The sequence below is a fragment of the Physella acuta genome, unplaced genomic scaffold (genome assembly GCF_028476545.2).
Source record: "Physella acuta isolate Inbredline_101_S28 unplaced genomic scaffold, ASM2847654v3 ptg000179l, whole genome shotgun sequence".
Lineage (NCBI taxonomy): Eukaryota > Metazoa > Mollusca > Gastropoda > Physidae > Physella > Physella acuta.
In genome coordinates, this window is record NW_026731698.1 from 458,978 (window position 1) to 486,481 (window position 27,504).

Below are 27,504 nucleotides of genomic sequence, written 5' to 3' on the forward strand. Positions count from 1 at the left end.
GCCTTCATAAACAATCCACAATCTATGAAGCTCTCCAATCTTTTAAAAAGCTTTTTACTTCCTCCCAAGCAAAACTAAATTAAGATGGGGTCGAGCTAATGCTTGCTGATTTGAACAGGACTATCTAGATATACAGGAATGCCTAGAGATGTACACAACTACCCAGTTATACATAACTACCTCAAGATATACAGAACTACACAAAGATGTTTTAAATGCAAAAAAGCAGATCTTACAAGAATAAATATTGGATCTGGAGAGAGCTTTCAATATGAATTGATACAATATTATCCTATATGTTGAACTAGTTTGCACTAACATCAAGAAAAATCTCTAGCAATTTTTAAAATATTGATTTAAGCCTAAATGTAAAAAAATTAAGTAATATTTACTTGCAACACTTAACAAGGTGTGTGAGGCATTTATTTTAAATAAAGTGGTTATCAACAATGAACACCACCAAATTCAGTTTGTGTTTTTGAAAATCTATGGACTATATCTGCTAAACACTAATTTGACTACGTTTATAATTTAAATTAACAATTTCATAAATATACATAGGTTAACGAAAGTACAATTTGTGCTGGTGTAAATTACTGTGTGAAGAACCAATTCTCCAGCCTAAACTAAACATCACAAATACATTTAACAATAGTACCCTGTTACTTATTGTGGCTTGTAATACAGTTTACAAAGTGCGTTTACAACATTACATGTAATATGTATTACAACAAAATACCATATTGATTGGGAGGATGGGCATAAATTGGCTGCTACAGACATAAAATAATTTCATAGTTAAAAAAGATAAACATAACACAAGTGTGTGTGTTGTGGTCAAACGTTTAGACAATAAATTAGGGTACCTTGAATAGAGACTGCTCTTGATTTGTGACTGATCTTTAAACAAATTATATTTAGAGCACCCATCTAAAATGGGATTGGAAAATATAAAACTATTATTCTGTCGTCCATTCAGGCATTGACTCAACAAAAGTAATGGCTAGCCAAGGTGTTAAATAAATAAAATATCACACAGCAGTCCCAGCTACAGTCATGTCCATGACTTTCAATACAAGATCACACTGAGTTTAGGCTTTACATTATAAAACCAAAGCTACTCTGAAAATTCTATTTATCTATTAGAATTTTAACTAAAATATTAAACTGCTTTACTAATTGTAAATAGATTGTTTCAAGTAACATGACTAGATTTTTTTGGGGGAGGAGGGAGGAGAAGGGCCCACTAAAAACAATATTGCCGTGACAACAAACACAGTTACTTGTAAACATACCCAGCTTCCAGTTACAAAAATAATTGTTAAATAATTTTTTTAAAGTAAAATATAAATATAACTTCATTTACAACATAAATTTGAAAATTGAAAATATTGCTTAAGTTAGCTAAAAATGCATTTCATTCAACTATTACACAAATGTAAAATAAAAAAAAAAACATTAGTATCTTTTAAAAAATATTGCCATACATTACTATTTACTTTTTTTTTTAAAGCAGCAAATTTACTGAATAACACAAAACAAACAAAAGCCAATGATTAACAATCTTACAATCTTTATGTAAATACAGAAACAAATTGCAATTATATTGCTATGAAGAAATGCAAACACACTTTAAAGGAATTATTTCTCAAGTGACTAGATAATTTTAGATTTTGAAGATAATCTATATATATAATTCTCTTCTGGGAGCCGTTAGAAAACAAGCTGCAAGCGCCTCCTTGCAGTCCCCTCTCTTTCTCTCTATCACTATCACTACCACCCCCACCCCACTCCCACATTGTCTGGTGAGCTGTGGTCACGCTGTTTACATTTTACAATCATAGAGACGGGTTTGGTGACGGCTATTAGGGGCAGATAATTTAGTTTGAAACGATTTTAAACTTAGAGGAGGTAACTAAGAGGAGGCTGCTTTCACGTGGGGGGGGGGGGGGGGGTTTAGTGTTTTTAAGCAAATATTTTCAGTGGCAGCATTGGTACTGTCGAATTCACAAATTATAAATTACTGTAGAAAAAAAACAACAACTAAATAGCGGCGTATGATACGCAGCGGGTCGGCTCGTTGAATATATAATAACTAAGTATAATCATCAAATTTAACCAATAAACTATGTAGCAATTTCTTAATACTTATTAACTTAGGATTGATAAAATTGTCAGTTTTTAAATTTAACAATTGCACAGACAAAAGCTTAAAAAATAAATCTGTAAAAATTATGAGAATTTCTTTTACAGCAGCATTGAAAAAACGAAATTTGTTCTCCATTCTACCAATAAATGCAATGAATGAGTGTTATGATACTGTGTTAGTAATCAAAAACATTGAAAGAACCTATTCACATTGTTTCAAAAACCAAAAAAAATTCCACAACTAAAACACTAAACTAAGAGAGCATCACTGGATTTCTTTCCAGCCTTGTCCTTACAACTACAACTATTAGCTCTTTTGTATGCTGGTTGTATAATTTAATAAGTTTAATGTCTTCCTTTAGTTTTTGATCATGTTGTTTGAAATTTAAAAGTAAGAAGTTTGAAATTTAAATGCTTTTGACAGAATTTCTTGAAAATGTTAAGAAATGAAATCTGCACGAAAAAGAATTTTAATAACAGTGGTAATTAATCATACTATTAGTATAAAAAAAACATTTTATAAATTTATTTACAAACAATTCATTCTCAAACATCTACATTATCATACTTTTACACTATAAATATTCATGTAAAACAATTCACAACACCTTGTTAACTTATAAACATCAAGATTAAAGATTGTCAAGAGTTTTAAAAGTAATTAGTTGCTAAATACCTTTGGTGTAATTTATTAAAATTAATTGTTGTAACTAAATTAACCTTTGTGCGACTTGTCAAAATGTGTTTTTTAAGTAGTTACTTGCAGATTTAATTTGGCGTAATTTATTGATGATGTTATTTGGTAATGATAGACAATAATGGGGAGGATAAAAATTTGTGAGCATAAATTTACAATAACAAAGTTTCTAGTTAACACAATAAATATATAAATAGACTATCTTTAAAAAAAAGTTATCACATGATTAACACTTTCTAAAAGCTATTAGTTTAGTTAGCTATGCTTGTAAATTGCTTTTCAAAGACAGGCAAAGGGTAAATGACTAGCTTAATTACTATCTGATGAGCTATCAAATGGGTGGTAATCAATATCTGCTGCCACCATCCTGCGAGGAATTTTCAATTTTCTTTTCCTGGCAGCAGAGTGTGGCTCAACAACAACGCTTGCACATTCAGCAGACTTTACTCTGTTGTTTTCAGATCTAGCAGCAGCAGGATCAGGTGAGTCTAAAGCCTGGTCCTGTGGCTTATCCTCTACTGTTTCTTCAGCTGAATTGCATCCAGGTGTTGTGGCGGCTGTTCCACTGCGAAGACTGAGTTTACTGTTGCTCTCACAGAGTCTGCTTTTAGTAAATATGTTTCGGTTTCCAGCATACGAGCGTAGTGATCTAGTTTTAGATCTGGGCGTGACAGCTTCATCGTTCTGTAAAGTAAATTTTTCTTCCATGTCAATATCTACCATATTATCATCTTCAATGGAATCTGTCTGCATCCGTTTTATTCTGAGAAGACTTGAGACAGTGTTCTTTTTCATGTAGGTTGGAACATGTTGTCGTTTGATTAAATCTCTACATTTTAACTGATAAACCTTACTGTTATTCTCAGGATTTTTGGATTTCAGTGTAAGAGATCGCCGTGTTGCTTTACCTGCTAATGGTGACATCTTTTTAATGTCATCTGTTGTATTTATTTCTGGAGGATTTTGTGGACATGAATGCTTAGAAGTGGGAGTTAAATCCTGAGGTGCAACAGTAGGGGGGCTCATACTATGATTCAAAATCTCAGGAGTTAAACTGTTGATAAGACCTTTGTCTAGCATAGAGACATGATTGTTGGATACCAGCCCAACAACATTCCATTGATTGGGATCATTCATTTTCAACAAGTCCAGTGGATTTTTTAAAGCCAGGTTACCGCAGAAAGCTTGATTCTGTTGTTGTGAGATTTCCTGGATAGTTTTAGTAAAATTTGAAATGGGCGTCGACACATCTGAGGGGTTGGATAAACTTCCAGCAATGTTGATCACAGCTGCTGGGGAGAACGGCGCCGTCAGAGACGCGTGAGTGCTGTTGACAGTGGAACAACTGTTTGTGGTTGTTGTAGCCACACAGGACAGTGCCAAACTTGAAGCTGCTGGAATAAGATTTAGTAGAGGTACAGTTGCACAGTGTGATATTTGATGCAGCGCTGCAGCAAATGGGGCCACAGGGGAGGCGGGGACGTCTAGTGATGTTAATCCAACAACTTTCCAATGACTCTGTGTGGGACAAGAGCTCACATTGATTCCGTCATTGCTTGTGATTGTCATAGGACTAGAAGAGAATTGAGGTGACTCAGAAGAACCTGGGTTTACTGGTATATCAAAACTTGAGGCTGGCTGGCTTAGAGGTGACTGGACCAGATATTGGTTGGATGAGATCTGAGAAATTAGGTTCAACGGTTTGTTAATCATATGGCTGGTCAGTGGGGCTGTGCCTGCCTGGGTAATATTGGGCAATGACAACATGGAGCTACTGACCATCTGACTTGAGGTAGACACTTCGTTTGAGTTCAGCACTGGCTGTGTTAAACCCACTACTGTCCACTTCATCTCTGAAGATTTATTACTTTCAGTATTTTGCTGATTGACATTATAAAGTAGCTCTGCCACTGAGCCCTTCTGGCTCTGTTTTACCGCGGTCTGCGGTGTCCCTTTCTTCTTTTTCCTGTTTGATGTTGTGTTTGATGGACACATTGGAATTTTAAGTATGATGGTATCAGAAGATTGATCACAGTTTGGGTTTTCATTAGCTTCTGCACTTGATGAGCTTGTGACAGTGGCAGCACCTGTTGACAGTTGGCTAACAACAGCTGAACTCGTGCACGGTAACGGGGGAATTGAAGTCACGCCAATAATTGTCCATGATCCATCTGGCATGACAGGGGGGTTAACAGATTTAATTTGTGGATCTCCAAACATGCTGGTACTGCTCAGGCAAGGCTTTGCCATAGCTTGAAACAGTGGATTAATTTTCTTATCTGTTTTACTAAAACTCTCAGTTTTAGCATTTTCATTTTTTGCATCAGCACTATTTCCTTTACACTTTCTTGAATGCAGTTTTTCCTTCTGTTTAATGACAGTGAGGCTATCGGATGTACTGTCGGGTATAGTTTCTGCATCTTCTTGCTCAGCTTTCATGGAAATGATGTGAGTGCTGGGTATATCATCCAGCTTCACTGAGCACGTCAGTTCATTTACAATGGAATAGTTGTCATATGTCCTGGAAGCAACTGGCTGTGATAGGTTATTCAAATTAACTGAAACTAAACTAGGTTTGATCTCAGCATTTTGAAAGCTTGTTTTGTTACTGTCAAGACATGAAGGAGCCATGGTGTTAGGGGACAGAACTGCTGCTGAGTTGGCTGTGAGGAGTGGGGCAGCAAGAGTTGCCCCTATTTGCTCTAGTCCTGTGAAACCTACAACCTGCCAGCCGGATGGGAGATTGGAAATGATCTGTGAAATGTCAGAATTTTTTACTGCACTGGTAGTGTTGAGGAAATCAGATTTGATTGAATTTGCAGGGCCGGAAACATTTTTGCCACCTAGATCAGAGGGTCTGGTAGCTGTTTCGTTGTTTTTCTTAGTTCTTGAATTTAATTGAGAAGATAAAATGTTGTCCCTGTTGGAACAAAGTGCTGAAATTTTGGTGCTTTTACGTCTGGTACCACGACGCAAGTTTGATTTTTCTGTATGCTTTTGATCAGTGGAGTCTGCTGTGACACACTGTTCTTCTCTACTGGCTGCTTTAGAACTTAAAGCGCCATCTGGAGTCAGCAAATTATTCCCAGGTGCAGCAAGCGGTAACACAATAATTGGTTGACTTTCACTAGAGAGCGCCTGCCCCAAACCCATTGAGAAATTATTAACAGGAGGTTTGAGCACCAAAGGCAGCTGAGCATTATTTAATAAAAGCTGGTGGCTGTAATGCAGCGCCGAGGGTTGGACGTCAGTAGGACTTGGTGCAAAACCTGAGCCTGGTGCCAGAGATAAAGCTGAAGTGGGGACCAACAAAAGAGGCTCAGCCATGAGCTGCTGATGCTGGAGAGATGACACCAGTGGCTGAGACATGAGTGATACTGGCAGCAAGCAACCTGACCCGGTAATGCAAGAAGCTCCTAGTGAAACAGATGTGGGTGCAGTGTTAGCCAGATGTACTAAACTAGCTGGTGCAGAACCACTTGGAGATTCCAATGAAGTCCCAGGAAAAGCTTGAGAGTCTTTTTTATTCACTTCCATTCTGAAGATCACATTTCTGATGAAATAATGTAAAATAAAATTATGAGACCTACTACACAGCTTTTTTTTAAGCAAACTAAATCAATACTTTATCTCTAGTTTTCTGAATCTTCAATACATAATTATCCTATTATCCTACTATGTAATGAAAGTCTCTTCTCCCCCCCCCCCCCCCCCCCCAACACACATTACTTAATATTTATTATTATTTAATATTATACTAGTTTAACTATAATATATATTTCTTTATATAAATATATACTATAGGCCTAATAGACAGAGGTCTAGTAATATTAAAAGTGAGTAGGCATAGGAAAAAAAAGGCATAGATTCTAGATGATTTACATTATTCTACATCTAGATTAGATCTAGTCTAACTACTACTAGATCTCTAGATCTAATCACATTGCATAAGAGTTGTTAAGACTGATGAGTATGAGAATGAACAGAATGGCATAGAAAATGACATTGATCTGGAATCTAGATCTAGATCTAGTCTGTGTAATACTGTGTATTAGTGTGTGTGTATTTATTAAAAATAAAGGTAGGTATAGGTAAACACTGCAGTGATTTAGTTAGGCCTAGATCTACCTCTAGAAAAAATCACACATGAAATAATTGGGCCTGAATGATAACTTAAATAAAGTCACAACTCAATGTACTAGATCTAACTAAATAAATTTAAGTCTAGATCTCTACATTTAATATTAGAGAAGAAATGTGTAGTGAAATGTAGTGAGTGTAGTGCACGGCACACAGGATAACAAACATGCATGTAATTTGCATCCATAATTAAGAAGGGAGTATGCATTGTTTTTTTTTTTAATAATAATTACTTTTTAACACTATTGCCTTTCTATTCTATAGATCTAGAAATTATGCTTAAACAAATACGTTCTAAAAAATAAAACTATGAATATAGGCTCCTCCGTAAACGACGTCAAGGTCTAAGAGTTTTGTGATGTTATCTGAAAGTGGGGGGGGGGGGGGGCAGAAATGTGACAATACACTTTTGCTTTTTATTATTAATGAAGTTAATGCTGAATTTTAGCCGTCATTTCGCGTTATTTAAAGACTTATTGTAATTTTTAATAGAAAATCTTTAATATTTCCTACTCATTGTTGACCGAAATCAATAAAATGTAACTGGCCTGCCATAAAAAATAAATTGGTTAGGTCATATCTACAAAATGGAATTTTTTGAGGAAGGGGGGAGGTGGAAGCGCTAACGGTGAAGTGATATGTGACGTTATTTTAAGAGGATCTGACTTTTTGTGACTATGGAGACTTGGGGGTTAGGCTAAAAATCGTCAAAAAGCGTGACATATATTTTAATGCCCTATTTTGTAATGTAGCAATATTTTAATATTTTAATTTAAACCTCCATCACATCTTGTTTGTTTCTTATAAGACAAATTCACAATTTGATAAAACACAGCAACATACAAAGCTACAGAGGCTAGTGTATTACTAGAGATCTAGATTATTAGTATTAGCCACTATTAGCTCTAATCTAGTTTAGTAGTACATTAGGTAGAGTAGAATCTAGAATCTATATCTTATCTAGAATCTAGTACTAGACAGTACTAGATTCTAGTAGATCTATAAATAAATGAAAAATTAAATGCATGTTCTGAACTGCTAAGTCTAATCTAACAGTGACAAACAGTACACTGTACAGTCAAACACTCAACTTCAAACAGTAACCCTACTCACCAGTAGTTAACTGTAGTACTAGTGTAGTACTCTTCTAAAATACTCAAATCACAAAAGCATCCCCACCACTTCCAATGCCTTCACACTGATGTTGACGTTGCTGCGATTTCAAAAATGTGACGTCGCAACATCTGAACCCCCCCCCTCCCCCTCATCACACATTGTCACAAAATAACGGACCCCCTCCCCCCTACCAGTGTGGCGTCATTTATGGATGACCCCTAACATTAAACATACTACTATTACTATAGTAGGCAAGACAGCAATACGATACAATCCAACACAACAAGATGCATTGCATTCTTACAAAAACTGGTTCTTAGCATAAAAGTGATCATGGGTTGTCCTCTTGAGTTTGGTTCCTGGACTTGATTCCACCCATGTCCGATGAGTAGGCTACTTAATAAAATTCACAGAAACAAGTGAATTAGGCTATATATATATATATATATATATATATATATATATATATATATATATACATATATAGGCCTATATATATATATTTATTTTGGATTCCAGGTGAATAGTTTGTTTGATCAAAATGCCTAAACCAAGGACACGATTTTTCCCAAACAAGCTGAAAGACTATAGCCCTGGACAAGATGTTGAAATTTCAAAGGAGAAATGGCTTGAACAGATCATAGCCCTTGTTAAAGTCATAACTGAATCTTTGCCATCATCTGTCACTTCTGATGGAGGGCTGTACGTTGGAAGTGCAGGAGTTGCATACATGCTTTACTACATTTCAAACTATGATCCACTGCATGACAACAAGGTTTTGTATTTGCAAATGGCTAAATCAATCTATGAAAGAGATATGGGGTTCAGAGCAAAGGAGCATTCTTCAAAAGCTGATGAAGTGTCTTTTATTTTAGGACCAGCCGGCTTGTATGTGTTAGGTGCACTGTTAGGAAAGGCCATGAAAAATGATGCTTTGTTGCAAGAGAACATTTTGAAGTATCAGGCATGTGCAAAAGAATGCCTGAAGCCAAAGTTTCTTTCCTGTGGATCTGATGAATTGTTTGTGGGGCGAGCTGGATACTTGTGTGGGGTACACAATTTAGAGAAGAAGACTGGCATCAAAGTTAGTAGCCCTAGACTTTCTGTTAAGTCACGCACAGTTAATTGTTAATTATTTAAGTAGTGTTGAGTGATGTTTGGTTAATTATCTTTTTCTTCTTTTATAACTTAAATCAACATCAACACTTTGACAATATTTTCATAACAGTGACTGTAATTGACTATTTTCTTCTGATAGATCTTGGATGATGCAACAATTAATGACATCTGTAGCACAATGGTGAAGTCAGGGAAGGACTTTGCTCAGAGACATCATGGGACTAAAGCTCCTCTTTTATATGCCTACTATGACACGATTTATTTTGGTTGGTTTTGATTTTACTTGTTTATTTATTTATAGAAATGTATCACTTTAACATTGCATATATGTTCAAATCATTTCTCAAAGACTATTTATTATCTGTAAAAGCTTAAATTAAAAAAAAAAAAACCCTTTAATTGGTTCGTCAAATAAATATTATCACCATCATTGAACTATATAGGTGTATCTCACATTTTGAAAGCTAGTGTATTCATTCTTTAGAATAGAATTACTGAATTTGAATTTTCTCCCCTTGAATGTAGCACTTCTACAAATTTTGATGAAACAAAACCTTATTAAATATTTCATAATTAAAGGATTAGTACATCTATAATTACTATTTCTTCAGGTGCTGCACATGGGATATCTTCCATCTTACAAATGATAATCAGTTGTCCCTCATTCTTGCAAGCTAACAAGCAGGCAGCCCAGGATGTTCAAAATAGTGTTAACTGGCTGCTAGATTTACAACAACGCAATGGAAATTTTGCTCCTGCTTTGGATGAGGTCTCCAATCCCCGGTCAGAAAAAGATGAGCTAGTGCATTGGTGTCACGGAGCACCAGGTACAGACGTTTCTCAGCATCTTTTGAATCTGACCAAGCTTAATATGGTTCATCAAATATTAAGAGCCGGCCTGCGGCGGATCATACGCCGCTATTTAGTTCTTTTATTTTCTACTTTTCAGTAATTCATAATTTGTGAATTCGACAGTACCAATACTGCCACTGAAAATATTTGCTTTAAAATACAATCATTTGGTAGTTAAGGACGATACCCCCCCCCCCCCCCATTTCCCCTACCCTACCCCCCCTGTGAAAGCAGCCTCTTAATTACCTCCCCTAAGTTTAAAATAGTTTCAAACTAAATTATCTGCCCCTAATAGGAGTCACTAAACCCGGCTCTATGATTGTAAACATTTAGCGTGAACCACAGCTCACCAGACCATGTGGGGGTGGGGGGGTTTGATTTATGCCTAGTTATGAAGAGAGGGGACTGCAAGGCGCGCTTACAGCTTGTTTTCTAGCGTCTCCAGCGTCTCCCAGAAGAGAATTATATATATAGATTCCAGAAAATTTTAAATATGTACAGTTTTGTTAAGTGGTTTGGTTTTAAACATACAATAAGTTTTTTTTTTTAAATAAACTTTTAAATGATGGTATAGTTTTATTGGTATAGTAACTGCACTATCTAAAATATTCTGAGTCTACAAAAACTTTCAGTTTGAGTAAGGTATTTACTTAGCTTAAGAATTAGAGGGAGTTGTTATTCCTTTTTAATTTGGAATGAAATAAATTAAGGAGGCTACTAATGTAACAACGTAATGCATTCGTTTAGGTATTGTTTACTTGTTTGCCAAGGCCTACAATGTGTGGAAGGATGAGAGGTATCTTCAGGCATGTATTAAATGTGGAGAACTAACCTGGCAGAAAGGTCTCCTCACTAAAGGGCCAGGAACATGTCATGGTATTGCTGGCAATGGGTAAGTAACACTAAACTGTAAACTGTTTAACCTATTATCCATACAACCACAAAAGTTTGATTTTCTTTTTAAATTTATAATCTACAGGTATGTTTTCCTGCTACTGTATAGACTCACCAATGACAAGAAATACCTGCACAGAGCACAGCAGTTTGCAAATTTCATTTTCACTGATCAGTTTCAAACAGAGGCAAGAACTCCAGATAGCCCTTACAGCCTCTATGAAGGTTTAGCAGGAACTGTGTGTTTTCTCATTGACTTGTTACAGCCCGAAAAAGCTGAATTTCCTTTCTTTGATGTCTTCTAAATATTTGTTTTGTTCAGTGAACAATTTCTCAAGGGAAAGTCTGTTTTTTACTTAGTATAATCATGGCTACACCAAGTCTATAGTTATGGTTGAACCATTAATTTTACTACCTGATATTTTGCCATTTGCCCTGCATACTATTTAAAAACCATTCTGTAATGGCGCTAGATATCCGTTATTTAAGCATTGACTCATAATTCATAAGGATCTAATTAATAAAGTTATCTACACTTTATTTTTTAAATAATGCAAAACTGTTTGATATTATGTTTAATTTATTGAGTTGATAGTTATTTTGTTTAATTCTCAATTTTTTGAAATTATACAATTTCCAACCTTTTATCTTGAGGCATATTAAAATGCTTGTAGTTAGCAGTTAGATTTAGTGATTTACCCTCTGACCCCCATATTTATGTAGACTTTAGCTGCAATTTGTTAGCTCACTTTTTAAAAAAATTTTAATTCATTCAAACTGCAGAAATCAGTGTGTTCATGGTTACCATAGTACCAAACTATACCTTTTACAATCTAGATCTGAAACTTTTTTAAAAAAAGAAAAAGACCAAGTATTTGTATGCACCAGTGCACTGGCTGTTTTATTTCTACTATGAACCTGTTTAAGGTCACAGTTTTTAAAATGCATTTAAATTAGCATTAGCAGAGACAGGCTATATTTATAATCATCTTGTACAAGTTTGTAATTAAACATTGAATCAAAATTAGCAGTGTTTCTTTGTTTACTCCACAACCTGAAAACCCTTGAACTTTTGTAGCACAAAATGAACAAATCAATGGTGACAACATTCACTGATCAGAATCACAACAAAGTACTACAACACTGTTACAACCGAAAATTGTTGAAGCAATTTCAAAAAGTACAGAAAAAAATATTAGGTTAGCTCCCTTTAATTTAGTTTACTTGAACATACCTATAAAGGAAGTTTAAAACTCAAAGCATGAAGATTCATTTTTAAAAGAGAATGCTAAATTCTTTAGCTATACAAAAATAATCTGATCTATTTTGGAAAAAATAATTAACAGAAGATAGCATATAACAAAGTTGATAATATGACAGTGGTTACACAAAATATAATAATACAGAAATGTGAAGCCAACAAGTTACAACTAACATGAAGATAATCAAAATGTGGTTTGTAGTTGCTTAGTCAGTCATAGGTTTTATGAAATGCCATTATTCTAATAATCTACCCGTGTTTAAATATTTATTCCATTATCTTCTTTACACCTGCTCAATGAAAATCATGTTGATATCAACTCCACTATTCTTAAGAAATTAACAGCTGATTAAATAGATTACGCAAGTGGCAAATTCTTCCACTTAAGTCACATTAGATTTCTTAATGTAATATTTTGGATTGATTACATGCCCTTTAAAAAATACCAAATATTAATTAATTTCAAAAGTTTGCCATATTAAGAAATTAAATGTGATTTTAAGTGGAAGAATTTGCTACTTATGTAATTACTCAAACTTTAATGCAGAACTTGATTTCAGTCACATAAATTATATTATAATTTTCTTGAAAGGACTTTCACATGTTTTGAATTCTAATCTGAAAATATTTCCTTTTTGTTACGTAGCAACAAGAAGATATTTTAAGCCCATTAAAGAATTGAAAAATTAAAAATTTACAACTGAACTCTATATCTTGTTTAACTTTACAAGAAATCAATTTAAAAATAAATTACCCAAGATCAATCAAGCCTGATCTATTTTTACAATGGGGGATTAAAATTTGAAACATCTCAGGTACTAACCTAGACACAGCAGCAGTGGTATTATTAATACAAACTAGAAATACACACATAGCAATAAATGCTATTCCTTCTATAAATAAATATGAGTAAGTACAATGAAATATATTACTGAAACTATTCAGTTACCCTGCATTTGTTTGGGGTTTGTTGTTACCTGTTACAGATTAACTTGTAAACTATATGATGGGCATGATAGATTTGAAGACTATTAGACACTCATGATATCACATGATTCATCCTTTCTGTCTTACTAGGTCATACAGGGAGGACAAAAAAGTTCTATTACATCAAACTGCTATTGTAGTAGATTTATTTTGCATTACATTTAACTTCTCAGCATTTAAAAAAAATCTAGATTTCTAATCATTTAGACCTCTTATCATCTACTTCTTGTGTTTTTTAAGATTGTTTAAAATAAAATGTCAAAAAAAAAGTGAAAAATAAATAAATTAGGCTCTTGTAGAGATAAAACAATCAGGCAAGGTGCAAGGCAAGACTACCTTATATGAAGCGCAAATAAAATGTACCAGAGCTTTTAACATAAAATCAACAAATACAGTCAAATTTGTATATTTCAAAGTAATATTTTCACTATTGTATCATACTCCATTTACAAATCTAAAATTAAAACTGATATCTTTCACAGGATAAATTTGTCAGACACTACATGTTAATAACATACAATTAATATCTTATGTATCAATATGATATGACTATTAAGATGACTTTTTAAATCGACTTAAATTGCAACCAATGATATCTATTTAAGTCATTTGAATTACTGATTAAAAAAAAAACAGCACCATCCAGATGTGAAACAAATAATTGTTCAGCAGGTGGGCTGCAAACATACTGTTTATAAAATGGTTGAACCATGTTTTGAGACTATATGTGCTATAGTTACTTTTTTTTTTACAAATTTGCATTATTCTACTGTACTAGCACATGCAAAAAAAGAGATGAAATATGTAATTACTTTTAAAAGTATATGTTTAGTTTTGTGCTTGTGAGAAACAGGGCTAATAGTTAACAACTGAGATTATTTTTCTGCAACAGCAATAAAATAAACTGAAGCCAAAAAATTGTATTGATTGTTATGTTAGTAATTTTTAGAAATCTGACATTAAAAATATTAAAAACAAAAATAGTTATCTTAGGGTTAAAAATAGCTGATATGAATTTTCTTTTTTTAAGTTTTGTATAATAATGATTTAAAAAATAATAAAAGCAAATTATAATAAAATTACCAAAATAGTTTTCAAAAACAAAGCTGTCTTATAAAAATTGTTTAAGTGTACTCTATCTTATAAAAATTTTAACTTTACTCTTAACATCTACTAATCTAGCTTTTTCTTTGAACCTATCCAGCAGTGAAAATGCTGAGAACACAATTTGTTTTGTGGTTTTAAGATCAAACAGTGGAGTGATTAGCAAGGAAGAATTTCAACTAACACGCGTAAACCAGTATTTTATGGCATTTCTTGTTTGAACTGTTTAGTCATGTCTTGTGCTGCTTGAATCATTCACTGATGGTTGTGAAATAAAATACAGATTCAATCTTAATTTTGAAATCAACTTACATAGAATTTTCTTACAATTAAGAGAAATACTATACACTTCATGAAATATACTGTGAACGTAGTATTAAAATTCAAACTAACATTACTTATACTTTTTTCAAAAGCAACATCAACCACATTTTGTGGTATGTATAACAAAAAGTACGGGTCGAGGGATATAAATGGAGAGAAAGTGAACAAGGGATAAAGAGGGACACCACCTGACTCTTCATAACAACTGACAGAAAGAAAATAAAGACAGAAAAACATAAATGTAATCATTGTATACATGTCTGTGTCTAGTCATTAGATGACTGATTTGGGCTTGTAATCTGATGCATTTGGGTTTAACTCAGAAGATGAAGCAAGGTCATTGCCATTGTAGACCTGCATAGAGGATCTATCCTGAGCTGGGCTGAAGCTGGAGGAGAACAAGGGGGAGGAGTTTCTTTCATTTGAGTGGTGGGAGTATGTAGTAACAGCTGGGCTGGGTATCAGAGCCATGACTTCTGCTATTTTGGACTTCAGTTCCAGAATCTCTGTATCTTTCTCAGCAACAAGATCTAAAAGTAATTGTTAAAAAATATTACAGTTGCGTTTAATTTTGTATGAAAATATAAACTGGGTGAAAAATGCAACAAGGAAAAAAAACATGTAATTTATTAATCCAGCTACAGTGGCGACTTACTCTGTAAAATTTTAATTTCATTTCTTTCTTTGCCCAGAGCTGAAAACAGTTCTTGTTTAAAACGAGTTTCTGCGCAAAGATTATTTTCTAATTCTGTGTTTTTGTCTTGCATTGTAGATAACGCTTTCATTAGAACCTCAGTTTCTTTTTGTGCATCTTTGTATTGTCTCAGAGCCTAGGTTACATATGACACAGAATATATCAAAAGATTGAAATATGTTTAAATATTATAAGGAATAAACACATTAAAAGGTGATTAGCCTTCACCACAATGTATACTTTAAAATCAATTTAAGCTAAAAAGTTTAAAATATTTAAAGCTATAAATGTTACAATAAAGACTCACATTTACCTGGACTTCTCTCTCTAACTGTCTGTATTGATCTTCACGAAGTTTGTTGTCTCGCCGTAACTGTTTCATTTCATTATCAAAATCTCTGCGTCTGGCTTTACAACTATCTGTGCACTCTCCTCTGTTGAACAGTATGATATATATAGATATAAATTAAGATAAATAAAATACATCACAAAATATTTTGTGACAAAAAATATAGACTTCAATTTGTTAAAAAACATATAAATGGAGAAAACATAATAGAGACAAAGATGCACACTAATGTCTCTTTATAACAACTGGCAAGAAAAAAGTGTAATAATTTAAATAAAAATATATTTAGACCTGCAGCAACAAAGTAAGCCAATGAATCAAAAAAATGTCTTTAAACAAACGAGGTTTACCTTGCTGCAGTGGCCATAGCTACAGCTCTAGCAGCTGCTGCTGCTTCTACAGTTTTACTTTTCTTCTCATTTGCAAGCTGTTGCTCCAAGACAGCTTTAGCTTTTTTCTCATCTGTTAATTTCTTTTCTAATGTAGCTATAGTCTGTCTATCCTGCTGCCGAGATGTTACTAAATTGTGTAATCTAGATATGGGATGAAAAAACACATTAAAAGAAAATTACAACATTTTTGTTTTTGGTAAAAAAATTATGTAAAGAGTTTGAACTCTCCTACTGGTGCTGACTATAACAACCATAAAAATCAATTCCCTTTGTAATTTTATTTATTCTAGTTATCTCCCCTAAAATTGTTTTTTTTTCTAGTTGTCTCCTCTGAAAACTAATTAGCTTTACTTTCAACTCACTTGTTTTGTAAATTTTCATTATCCTGTTGAAGCTGATATAATTCTGAACGCATCGCTTTTTCCTCTGAAGAAGAACTGCTGATTTGAGAGCGCAATTCATGTTCTGAGTTCCGGCTAGCTTGCAGATCTGCTTTTAACTTTTTAACATCTGATTCTAATCTGAAATAGGAATTTAGATCTACAATTATCTGAATGAAAAACAGACAAACAGAAATAGTTTTAGTCAATTTTTTAAGATAGTTTGAATACCATAGAGGAAAATAATTAGAAATTAACTACATAAAATAGGTATTTTTTATTCAAAAACTGGCATAATTACATTAATTTTACAGCAACATTACAACCCTGCAACAAAAGGAATAACCTTTTAGAGTAGCAATAACACTTGCTATGAAGAAGTGAAAAGATGGAACTATAATCTAAACAGAAAGAAAAGGGGATTGCAAATAGACTTTATACTCAGGGGAACAAAGTGATCAGACATTTAGGAAACAGATGCTAAAGATACTGTGTAAGTGTAAGGCCAACAACAAAATAAGAATTTTGTTTTAGTCTTCCATTTTCATGCTCACAAAATGACTGAGGATTAAGACCATGAAAACTCCACTCCCATGTGGTCTGATAAAGTTGGAGGATTGACTACCGCTCCAAACGACATGTATATTGATACATTTATTTAGAAATGATGGAAACCCAAAAATACTGCATTATACAAACACCACCAGAAAAAGAAACAAAAACACCATGAATTAGGCCAATTTATAACACTGAAAGGAAATATAGCAAAATCTGAATAAAAAGATGTACCAAAAAAAAAAAAAAGAAATTTCAGATAAATAAAAGCTAGATTTAAGTACAGTTCATAATTAACAATTTCAATAGAAAGTATAGCAGTTATCTTTAAAATGTTTTTAATCTTGTAAGTAGGAAGTGCTAACCTATGAAATAAGTCACAATATTTTGGATAAAAGGAAACATGGTAAAACAAGCCTTAAAAAAAAACAAACCTAAGCATTTAATTAATTTTCAGGGCAATTACAGTTTAAAATGACAATGGACATTCTTATTTTTTAAAATCAATGCTTTAGCGTTGAGACGTTAAATAAAATATCAGCATTAGGGAACTAAGCAAGTACTACGTTATTAGATGCAGCTTTTTACTATTTTTACATATAATCCGATAAAAAAACCTTACTCTAAACATAAAAGACTCATAAAACTAAAAACAAATACAATCTGCATCACCTACCTCTGAATAACTTCTTCTTTGTTATTTGTATAAGACAAGGGCGAAGGTGAAGGCTGAAGCTCTCTGTACATATTTTTTCCTTTTTTTGTAGAGGACGAAGATGGCGGATGTGTCAAAGATGAATTAGAAGAAGTGGTACTAGACAAACCACTGTCCTTAGAGCTGTTTAACTGTTTACTACTAGTTTTGTTGGAGGGTACAGGGATAGCTGAAGCTGCCGCCACAGCCACCGCTGCAGCAACACTGCTGTTTCCTGATTTAAACCCTTTGCTAACCTGCTGTTCATTGGTAAAATTGTCAGAATTTTCGTCAAATTGATTGACATTAGATGGCTTACGAGGCAAGCTTTTTTCTATATACTCGATTTCATCATCTTCATTAATATCACCACCTTTAGATTTCGTTTTAACAGAACAAACAGGCGAAGATGAGTCTTTTTCATCATCTAATTTTGACAAAGAAACTTTTTTATTTGAGCTGGATACACCATTTGAGATTACGTCCTCGTCTGCCTTGGATGGTAAAGCTGAAAAAAAAACATGATAAGTTTAGAATTGGAGAAGCACTGTAAATACAGGTACAGGACATTGAGTCATTGACAAAAGTTAAACTTTCAAATACCTTTAGGTTTGTCAGCATACTGAACTTCAGCAGGTAGTGCTTGTTGTAAAATTTGAAGGTAAAAATCATTTTCTTTCTGTATAACTTTTTGTCGACGCTGTTAAGTTTTTTAAAATCAGAGCATGAGTAACTTATAGTAAACTAGTGAAGACACTTGTGAAACATGTATGATCAACACAACTTAAAACACTGAACAAGGTTTTTCCTATCCATTTATGATTTCTTTGTATGAAAGACACAAATTAATAATACCGGTGAAACAAATATTTAAAATATTTAAAGAAATGATGTTTGCATTATGCTTATAGCAGAATATATGAATATGACTGATAAGTGCATTTTTATAAATATTAAGCCAGAATTAAATAACATGATATAGTAATACTTACCAATCTCATCCTATAAGAAACGTAACTTTTGAAACCAAACCCCAAGGTAACAACTGGATACCCAATGCTGGAGAAAATGAATTTAAAGTTTGATACATCAAGAAAAATAAAATGGAACAGAAAGTTAAATTCACACATCTGACTAAGTTCTAGAACTAGAATCCAAATCTAAATATACAAAAAAAGGTTGATGATTAACTTACCAATGACAAGCAAAAGGTCTACAAAGGTCTAAATTAAATGGTAAGCTCTTTAACTCCCTAAGTCGTATGGATGCTTCAATGTAAACAAACAGCAGCCATAAAGAAACTGTAGGAAGACATATGCCCCTTTCTGAAGATGATAAACAAAAGACTAAATCAACAGCAGTAAGAAGCAATATTAATTAATTAACACTTGTTTTTTTAATGGCACAAAGAAAGCATCAGATAATCCTTTTGTTTAAACTAGTTAATTTCTACAGCTACTATCATTTTTTTTTAAATCTGATACTTTTTAACCATTAAAAATTTCTGATCACCTGTCTATATATAAATGTGATTGTGTTTTGTTTGTGCTGTGTTTTTGTTTGTTTTTTATGCTGGAAAGGCTCTCTTTGGGCGCAGACGCCTAGGAAAGCGTGTTGTGGTTGTGTATTTGTTTGTTTTGTTCTGAAGTTGGTACATTTAAAAAAGATTTACCGTGGCGGAGCAAGGGTATGCAGCTAGTATATATATATATATATATATATATATATATATATATATATATATATATATATATATATATATATATATATATATATATATATATATATATATATACATATGGGGCTATAGATTAAAATTTCTCTAAAAACAAGTGTAATCCAACTTTAGTTATAGAAGATTGAAAATAAATTAGAAATATATTTATAATTTTTTTCATTTGTGTCATAATAGTTAGATAAACTTTTTCATTCATGTGTCTAAATATTTACACCAAGCTGTTTCATTGATGCATTAGACAAGACAGTGCCCTTCAAAATATCTAGCAACACGTGCTTAAGCAACATGGCTACTTGAGTATTTTACAATTACCTGTGTGCCACACATACTGCACCCAAACGTATGTGCTGGCAGCAAAAAACAGCCACTGCACTGGTATAAACAGGTAGCAGATGACATCTGATGTTATCGCTATGCACACAAAGAACACAGAGAAAGCCTGGTGAGGGAAATTACAATGAATAAATAGCTGTAATTAAACTTGTCTTCAACTATTGGTATAAAGATTTTGATTATGTAAAAATATATATTTTATTTAAGTCATTTTATTATTCTGTAGAAATATAGTAACTACAGTAACAGCCTAGATGTATGTCAAGTGGAAAATAAACTATATTATAGCTCAAGGTGGCTTTATTTCTAAAATGAAATATTTATAATTTTCAGGATGAAAAAGTATGTTCTATAGTACTACCATAACATGAGCCTCAGCAAACTTTATTTATTTAATTTTAAACTTCTTTAAAGAATTTAATGTCTTCATCTGGTTTTTTGAAAATAATGGGGAATTTTTTTAAAAGAAAAACTTCGTGAAAAAAAAGGAACACTCAATACTTTTTAAGTGTAGCACTGAGTAATTTTAAAAATACAAGATTGCTATCTTTTAAAAAAAATTAGACAGCTGATTTTAATCAAGGGTGCAGGGGAGAGAAGAAAGAGAGAGTTAAACATCTGCTAGCCTGCCACTTCTGCCTATTCATAAAAAAAAACCCAGCAAGTGACATAATCAGGTCTAAGTACAACACAAGAAGAGAAAAGGGAAAGCAGGGGAGGGGGTGTAAAGAATTGGGGGGGGGGGGGGGGTTGTACACAGCATGTGTACAAAGAAATCAGGACTAAAGAACTAAAAATGTTTTAGCTTAAAGATTATAGTTAAAAATGATTCAAATAGTAAGACTTTTGTAAAATAAAAAACCTGGTGCTAAATGTAAAAAAATGGGAGGGAGGAGCATTTAAGAGCAAAAAAATAAAAAATAAAACCTAATGTGTAGCATGTGCATCTTGCACTATAACTAGGATGTCCATCACAGGTGGGTTAACAACTCCAAGCATTTAAATAAGTTTGAGTTTTAAAAATACATAATATCAGATCCAAGTTACAAAGTTTATAATAATAAGAGAGCTATTGTGAATATATCCAAATATTTATGGTGAAAACCAGCCAAATACACATACAGCAGTTACAAGACCATACAAATTAAGCCCATTCTTATACACATTTTTGAAAGACATTATCTCTTGAATCCAGCAGCTCTTTTTTATGAATATCATCATCACTCCCTCCCCATGCAATACTATGTATCCATAGAGCTGATTTAAATAAAATACAGACCTATAAGAATCACTTTCTCCTCAAATCACAATTAGCAAAAACCCAATAACAAAAGATTGTTGCTAGCAAAAAAAAAAGTCAAACTTAACAGAAAGAGGTCAAGCCTGTTAAAGTGATGTGGCTCTGTAACCATTAAAGACGATAACTTATATATTTACAATTTCTTTCTTATTGCACAACAGTTACAACCATCTTAAAGCCCACAACTAATATGCATTAAGTAATACAAAAGAGGTGATGAAAAATCCTGATACAAGACAAATGTAATGAAAACATTATACTGTATTGCTTTCTAACCACTATCTTTTTGAGAGGTTTGTGGCAACTAATGATAAAGCAAGAGAAGACAGCTTTGGGTAAAAGGCCATTTTATAGATATTGATTGCTAACAACATTTAGGGAGCGCCACTGAAAGTTGTGTGTACTTAGGCACTTTGACCTGCAGAAACTACCTTAAAAGAATTTTAAATATAATGAAAATAGCTGTAATTATTAGGTTGTCGCCTAATATTTTATACTTTATTATTGTTATTTAAGATTACTTAAACAATTAAAAACTACATTTAAATACCATTAAATCTGATACCAATTTTAATTATCAAAACAAATCAGTAGCTAGAAAATGCTTTTATTTTAGAAAAAATGTGTCCATTACTAAATGGCTAGAATTAAAATTTAAAATTAGTTTACTTTGACAGGGCATTAAATTTTTCATCACTGACCAATGATACAAGGATGTTAATTTTATATTATCTTCAGCTACCTTGTAATAAATGAATAAATATCAGATGGAAAGTGCATGGCAACACTAAACATTCATTGTTATAATCTAGTCAGGATTACTGTAGAACTTGCTTGATAAAACTAATTACAATATACAGTCTGGAAATGATTGCTCAATTTTATTTTTAAAACAAAAGGTGGGTTAATCTTTTCCGGTAACCATTATTAAGCAACAGCTTAAAAAAGTAGGTTAAGCAACAACCTAGCTATTATTTAGTCTCCCTTATAAATTTGCAGAGTGATAATAGGAGTTGGAGTTGCTATTGAAAATTTACTCACATAGTTTTAATGTAGTGTATATAAAAGTAAAAAGTACCATTTCAAACCTTATGGTCCATGAGACAGGTGAAGTAGAGTTCACCTGTTTCGGTGACTTTGACACACACACTCCAAAACATGTCTACCGTCCCATTCAACGAAATATAATATTATACTTTTTCCAGTGTCCGCCCCCTCCCAGAAAATTCTACCCCTGCCCCCGAAAATTTCAAGTACCCCCACCCCTCTCCAGGGAGGAAAAAGTCTGAAAGAAACACTGGTAGCATTTGTAGATCATACAAACTAAAGGAAGAATCTGGGCGGGGCTTCGCCCTTACCGGAAGAGATGCTTGAAAAAAAAAAACTGCACGCTAAACACTTTTTAGATTAGAAAAAGTTCCCCCCTCCGGGGAGGAAAAAGTCTGAAAGAAACACTGGTGTCGCGCTTAGCCACTACCCGAAGAATTGCATTAAAAAAATTGCAAGAAAAACACTTTTTAGATTAGACACATTAATTAGGCGGTAATTTTATTATAGAGTATCGATGAAGAAATTTCTTTTGAGTTGGGGAGGCTCAGACGTTCTTACGCTGGGGTGTGAGCGTTCTTGTCAGATACATAGATAGATACACAGACAGCGAAACTATTATTATAGATGATAACAGCTGTAGATTTGTTTAAAGGCATAAATTATTTCTTAAATTGTTAGTATAGATGTAGCTTTGTCAACAAGAAAACATTAGTGAATAGATAAAACAAAAAAAGAGACAAAATATGTATTAAAGTTCATCAAGAGCACTTACCAATCCTTGATACTTGAAAGAGTCATAAACACTCCTGAGAAGCAACCAAAAAGGCCACAGGTACTCAAATCTGAACTCCAAGATAAAATCCGCCATGAGAACAAGCGCCCAAACTAGGAGAAACCTCAAGTAAAGGAAAGTGCTGAGAAGAGAAAAAACAGAAGTATTATTTTTCCAATATGAAATTGGGTCAGTTAAAAAAGATTGTGCAGCTAAAGACAATAAACCACACTTAAATGATAAAGCTAATATTATGGATAACAATAGATCCTGAAATAAAAAAAATCAGGATTAAAATATGCTTGGAGTAAAATTTAACAGTGTGTGCGAAAAAGACAAAAATAGAAAAGCAAGATTGAATGCATCACTTTTTACTTTTAAGCAAATGTGAGCCCAAAAGAAAATATCTGCTACTTATAATTAGACTACTTACTATCTAATTTTTAGTAAATTCAAAAGCCATTAAAATTTAGAAGTACAGCATAAACCACTGACCTGACATTTATGTCAACATTGTAGGTGTATAAAAGATTTTATAATAACTAAAACAGAAAGGATACACAAGCAATTAAAAGATGTCTCATTTTGAGTATCCTAGCATTACCCTGACACACTGTGTATGACCATTGTCATGAGTTGTGACCAAATCGTGTGCATGTGCATTTAAAAAAAAATATATCTCTAAAGGTATGACTAACAGTGACATGATAACACGGAAAAAATCTGCTTTAAAAAACTGAATTTATGCTTAGAACCATTCAAGTGGACATTCAAAAAATATTTACCAAGACCTTTTTTCAAGTATTATGTTGCATTTAATAATATATATGAACATAAACTCCAGTTAGGACATTTTGTTATAAATATAAAAGTATATCAAAATCACATCTTAATAAAAAAATCACCGATCTCTAAGTCTATCCTCTCCGGGGATGAAAAAGTGAAAGAAACACTGGTCGCATTTGTAGATCAATCAAACTAACGGTAGAAACTGTGCTGTTTGCATAACACTTTTTAGATTAGAAAATTTTAAGTTGCCCTCTCCTCGGAGGAAAAAGTCTGAAAGAAAAACTGGTGTCGCGCTTAGCCACTACCCGAAGAAATCTATGAAAGAAACTCTAAATGCAAAACACTTTTATGTTTATACACATTAATTATGCCGTAATGTCAGTCTTTTTTATTATAGAGTATCGATGACGTCATATCTTTTGAGTTGGGGGGTGGGGGGTGGGAAGGCGGCTTTGATGTTCTACCGGGGGAGGGCTTCGCCCCTACCTGAAGAATTGTATGAAAGAAACTCTTCACACAAACCACTTTTAAGATTAGACAAAATTGGCTTTTTAATTCAATGTTTACTCGAGAATCAATGACGTCATATTATTATTATTCTATGCACTTTCCCGGCTTGAGACAATTTTTTGCTATATAGGGCCTACTCAATGTGACGTCATGTTTCGCTTCCGTTTCACTATGCATGTTTTTAATTTGCTTGTGTTTTCTCTATAGCGTTCTTGTCAGACAGATAGATAGATGTTAGATACACAGACAGGAAAACTATTATATTATAGTAGTAGGGTTGTCGGCATCCGCCGAGTTCGCGGTAAAAACATGACCCGAAATCGCCCATTACTTTCTGATACCGGACCCACGAGATTTGGTTTTGCATACTAATAAGTTTTTAATTTATGATAATTAATTAAGTTTAAAAGGTCATTTCCTAAGGTTAATTAAAAAGTAGAGTGGTTGTCCCTTAGTTTTAATGGCTTTGCGACCTGATTGCATGCTGTCTCTGCTTTGGTCTTCCCTCTGTATCAAGGTTAGTTTCAAATACGTTGGAATCTCGATTTTTTAAAAGATTCCTCTAGATGAGAGTAGATTACTGATCAGACATATCTTAAGTAACTGGAAATGAAATTTGTTTTTGGATATTTTGACTCCGACATTAGTTATACCCCTCCGAACGTAGTCACTGTATGTAGGTCACGCTGCCACCATTGTTATATTTTTTCATCCCGATCTTCCTGCCTTTAAGTTTGATCAACTAATAACAGCATTCTTATGGCATGTGCAAACAAATCTAACTTTTTATTTCAAAATATATTTACATACCCATCTTTAATTTTTTCAGCTCTAGTTCTAGTTTTGCAGAATATGTTTTTCCTAAAAATCCAATTTTGTCAGACCAGACTCTAGACTGACAAGAGTCAGACCTAGATCTAGGTTACCTGTCTGTTGCTATACACTAGCATTGTGCTAACTGTAATTTTAAGTATTCAAGTTCTACTTACCCTTAGATATAGTTATATGCTGAAAATCAGAATCCATACACAATTCACACATAAAAACATTGATCTGATAACTTCATTTCACTTATTAAAATTTGGCTTTTATATGGACTCTACTTCACCTCCCCAAAATAACAAGGCAGTTATAGACACATTACAGTGTTCAAGTCATTTACTTTAGATTTCTGACTATGGAGTTCTTTCATTCACTGTATTTATATAAAATATTGCTTTAGAAACATTTTCATATTTGAGCAGCAGTTTTATAACAAAATGGCTTAAAGATGGACTCTACTTCACCTGCCCAAAATAATGAGGCAGTTATATGCACATAACAGTGTTCAAGTCATTTACTTTAGATTTCTAACTTTGTAGTTCTTTCATTTGCTGTATTTATATAAAATAGGGCTTTAGAAACATTTTCATATTTGCGCAGCACACAGTTTTTTGGGGTTATGGGAGGAAGCCAACACAAAAATATAAGTTCTGTATTATTTTTATTAATTTCAACAGCATTTACAAGTTCTATATATCATTCTAGTTAAACTCTGCAAATATGAACAAAATACAACTGCAAGTAAAATAACTATGCTCAATTTATTCAGGTATACCATGACTTGTCACAATTGGCCAATGCAAAAGCAAGGGGATTGCACCCCTCACAAAAAAAATTCGCCAAAAAAAAACTATTTGAGCTAGACAGAAAATTTTTTTTGTTTTGTTTTCATATAGTTGAGCTCTACAAGAATATGTAATTTTTATATGATGATTAGAGGAGCTTACACTTTTCGGACACACATAGCGAAAAAACGCAACGTAAAAATTCCATGCGGTCTCATTCAGTAACCGCTTAACATAGAAAACAAAAAAAAGTATCATATCTATCCGCAACCATTCTACTTTAATAATGTGTGTGTCATTTTGTATTCATACGCATAGAACTTAAGCTATTCTTGTTATAGTGGCTGGGGGGTCTTAACGTGTGTTCGAACACATGTAATACAGTTTTACATGTGTTCGGACACCTTTACCCGTCATCGGACATAGCACTTTTTGTTCATTTAGAATAATTTAAAGTCAATTTAATGAATAAAAACATATATTATATGCATTTATATTGTGTTATTGATTGTTTGTGAGGTAATTTTAATAGTATAAAACCTTTTTCCCACACTCCCAAAGTTCATCCCATTCAGCCATTGCGGCTCGCGCAGTACGCTGCTAAGCCAGCCAGGTCACATGATTCCCCCTCCTCTTTTGCATTCCACTGCCTTCTTGACCTTATTTTGACCCTTTCCCTTCAATAACCAGCCCCTTTTATGCTCTAAATTCTTATTTAATAATATTTTTGTGTTGCTGTCCGATCCCATGTAAGGCCAAATAAGTTAGCGAACACCCCTTTTTTATTGTTCAAGCACGAAAAAACCCATTAACCTTGACATTTACGATGTTCCATACATATATAGAAGCTATTTATAGTGTAACCTTTTAGCTAAGCAGTGATTGGTTCAAGTTTTGCCCCTAAGTCCAACCCTAGGTCACTTCATCCGGCGGGTGTAAAAATAGAAATGTGCGTACCATGCAACGTTAAAAAATTTCTAAAAATAATTCTTGAGAAAGGAAACGGAAGTACTTGACACGGAAGTGTTCATAAATGAACAGTTTACGTGCAGGCGCCGTGGTTTCGCGTGAGACATGCTAATTAAAGTTTCTATGAGCCAAAAACCGACGAAGTGTTCGGTCCTACGTAATTTTTGGTGTGTGTCCGAAAAGTGTAAACTCCTCTAGTGTTTTTTTACCTAAATCCCTAATAGTAGAATAGAAATTTAGAATAGATCTAGAATCTAGATTCTAGAATCTAGACTAAGCCTATAGATTTGAAATCTAGAATCTAGATTTAAGGCCTAATTGAAATATTAAAATAGCTGATTTACTCGTCACTATCAGAACATTCATTATGAGATGAAAACAATACAAACACCAAGAATACACACTCACAAACTAAACAAACATTGACAAATAATATTGTATTTGTAGAATAGTAAAAGTTAGACTACATCCGCAACCTACCTTCCGTAGATACCATCTGTTATTTTACTTCTTTTCAGCGGACGCCGAATCTTTCCGCAGTCAACATTCCGCGGCCTCTTCATAGTCTTTACCAGACAACAGTCATTAATTTGTTTTTGATTATTGTCTACAAATCCGATCTTTTTCACTCCTTGACTGACACCACTTTCCTGTTCCTAATTTATTATTACAGTCCTGGAAGTACTTCTTCGGCCCAATGTCCTTGCACATGCGCCATCGGTCACTTGTA

General features: G+C 33.3%; 3 protein-coding genes across 10 annotated transcripts; 1 reads left to right on the top strand and 2 right to left on the bottom strand.

The window, feature by feature from the left end:
- Positions 1–1,944: 1,944 nt before the first annotated feature.
- Positions 1,945–7,165, bottom strand: LOC131936538 (mucin-5AC). Its single transcript, XM_059293572.1, has 2 exons — positions 7,152–7,165; positions 1,945–6,398 (listed from the first exon to the last, which is right to left on the bottom strand). Exon 2 carries the CDS (start codon positions 6,380–6,382, stop codon positions 3,155–3,157), a length of 3,228 nt encoding a protein of 1,075 aa, XP_059149555.1. The 5' UTR covers positions 6,383–6,398; positions 7,152–7,165; the 3' UTR covers positions 1,945–3,154.
- Positions 7,166–7,592: 427 nt separating this feature from the next.
- LOC131936516 (lanC-like protein 3) lies at positions 7,593–12,247 on the top strand. Of its 7 annotated transcripts, none has more exons than XM_059293544.1 (6): positions 7,593–7,613; positions 8,621–9,185; positions 9,360–9,486; positions 9,832–10,047; positions 10,820–10,964; positions 11,052–12,247. In XM_059293544.1, exons 2-6 carry the CDS (start codon positions 8,643–8,645, stop codon positions 11,269–11,271), a joined length of 1,251 nt encoding a protein of 416 aa, XP_059149527.1. In that variant the 5' UTR covers positions 7,593–7,613; positions 8,621–8,642; the 3' UTR covers positions 11,272–12,247. The 7 variants fall into 7 exon arrangements, with proteins under 7 accessions (XP_059149527.1, XP_059149523.1, XP_059149522.1 ...); XM_059293540.1 differs by lacking the exon at positions 7,593–7,613 and adding an exon at positions 7,624–7,701; XM_059293539.1 differs by lacking the exon at positions 7,593–7,613 and adding an exon at positions 7,646–7,728.
- LOC131936514 (macoilin-1) lies at positions 11,837–27,484 on the bottom strand. 2 transcript variants are annotated; one of them, XM_059293535.1, is made up of 12 exons: positions 27,255–27,484; positions 22,900–23,041; positions 19,757–19,883; positions 18,902–19,031; positions 18,699–18,765; positions 18,310–18,406; positions 17,689–18,214; positions 16,440–16,598; positions 16,036–16,218; positions 15,650–15,770; positions 15,298–15,472; positions 11,837–15,172 (listed from the first exon to the last, which is right to left on the bottom strand). In XM_059293535.1, the coding sequence occupies exons 1-12, from the start codon at positions 27,335–27,337 to the stop codon at positions 14,916–14,918; spliced, it is 2,067 nt and encodes a 688-aa protein (XP_059149518.1). In that variant the 5' UTR covers positions 27,338–27,484; the 3' UTR covers positions 11,837–14,915. The 2 variants fall into 2 exon arrangements, with proteins under 2 accessions (XP_059149518.1, XP_059149517.1); XM_059293534.1 differs by having other exon boundaries at positions 15,644–15,770.
- Between the last annotated feature and the right edge of the window lie 20 nt (positions 27,485–27,504).

What these genes read in the sequence shown, in the direction of transcription:
- LOC131936516 (XM_059293544.1), top strand. Translation starts at nt 8,643, where the DNA reads ATGCCTAAACCAAGGACACGATTTTTCCCAAACAAGCTGAAAGACTAT. An exon ending in TTGGTGTCACGGAGCACCAG is followed by an intron (nt 10,048 to 10,819) that starts GTACAGACGTTT and finishes GCATTCGTTTAG; the next exon opens with GTATTGTTTACTTGTTTGCC. An exon ending in CATGGTATTGCTGGCAATGG is followed by an intron (nt 10,965 to 11,051) that starts GTAAGTAACACT and finishes TATAATCTACAG; the next exon opens with GTATGTTTTCCTGCTACTGT.
- LOC131936514 (XM_059293534.1), bottom strand. Translation starts at nt 27,337, where the DNA reads ATGAAGAGGCCGCGGAATGTTGACTGCGGAAAGATTCGGCGTCCGCTG. An exon ending in GCAGTATGTGTGGCACACAG is followed by an intron (nt 19,032 to 19,756) that starts GTAATTGTAAAA and finishes TATCATCTTCAG; the next exon opens with AAAGGGGCATATGTCTTCCT. An exon ending in GCTATGGCCACTGCAGCAAG is followed by an intron (nt 15,771 to 16,035) that starts GTAAACCTCGTT and finishes ACTGTTCAACAG; the next exon opens with AGGAGAGTGCACAGATAGTT.
- LOC131936538 (XM_059293572.1), bottom strand. Translation starts at nt 6,382, where the DNA reads ATGGAAGTGAATAAAAAAGACTCTCAAGCTTTTCCTGGGACTTCATTG.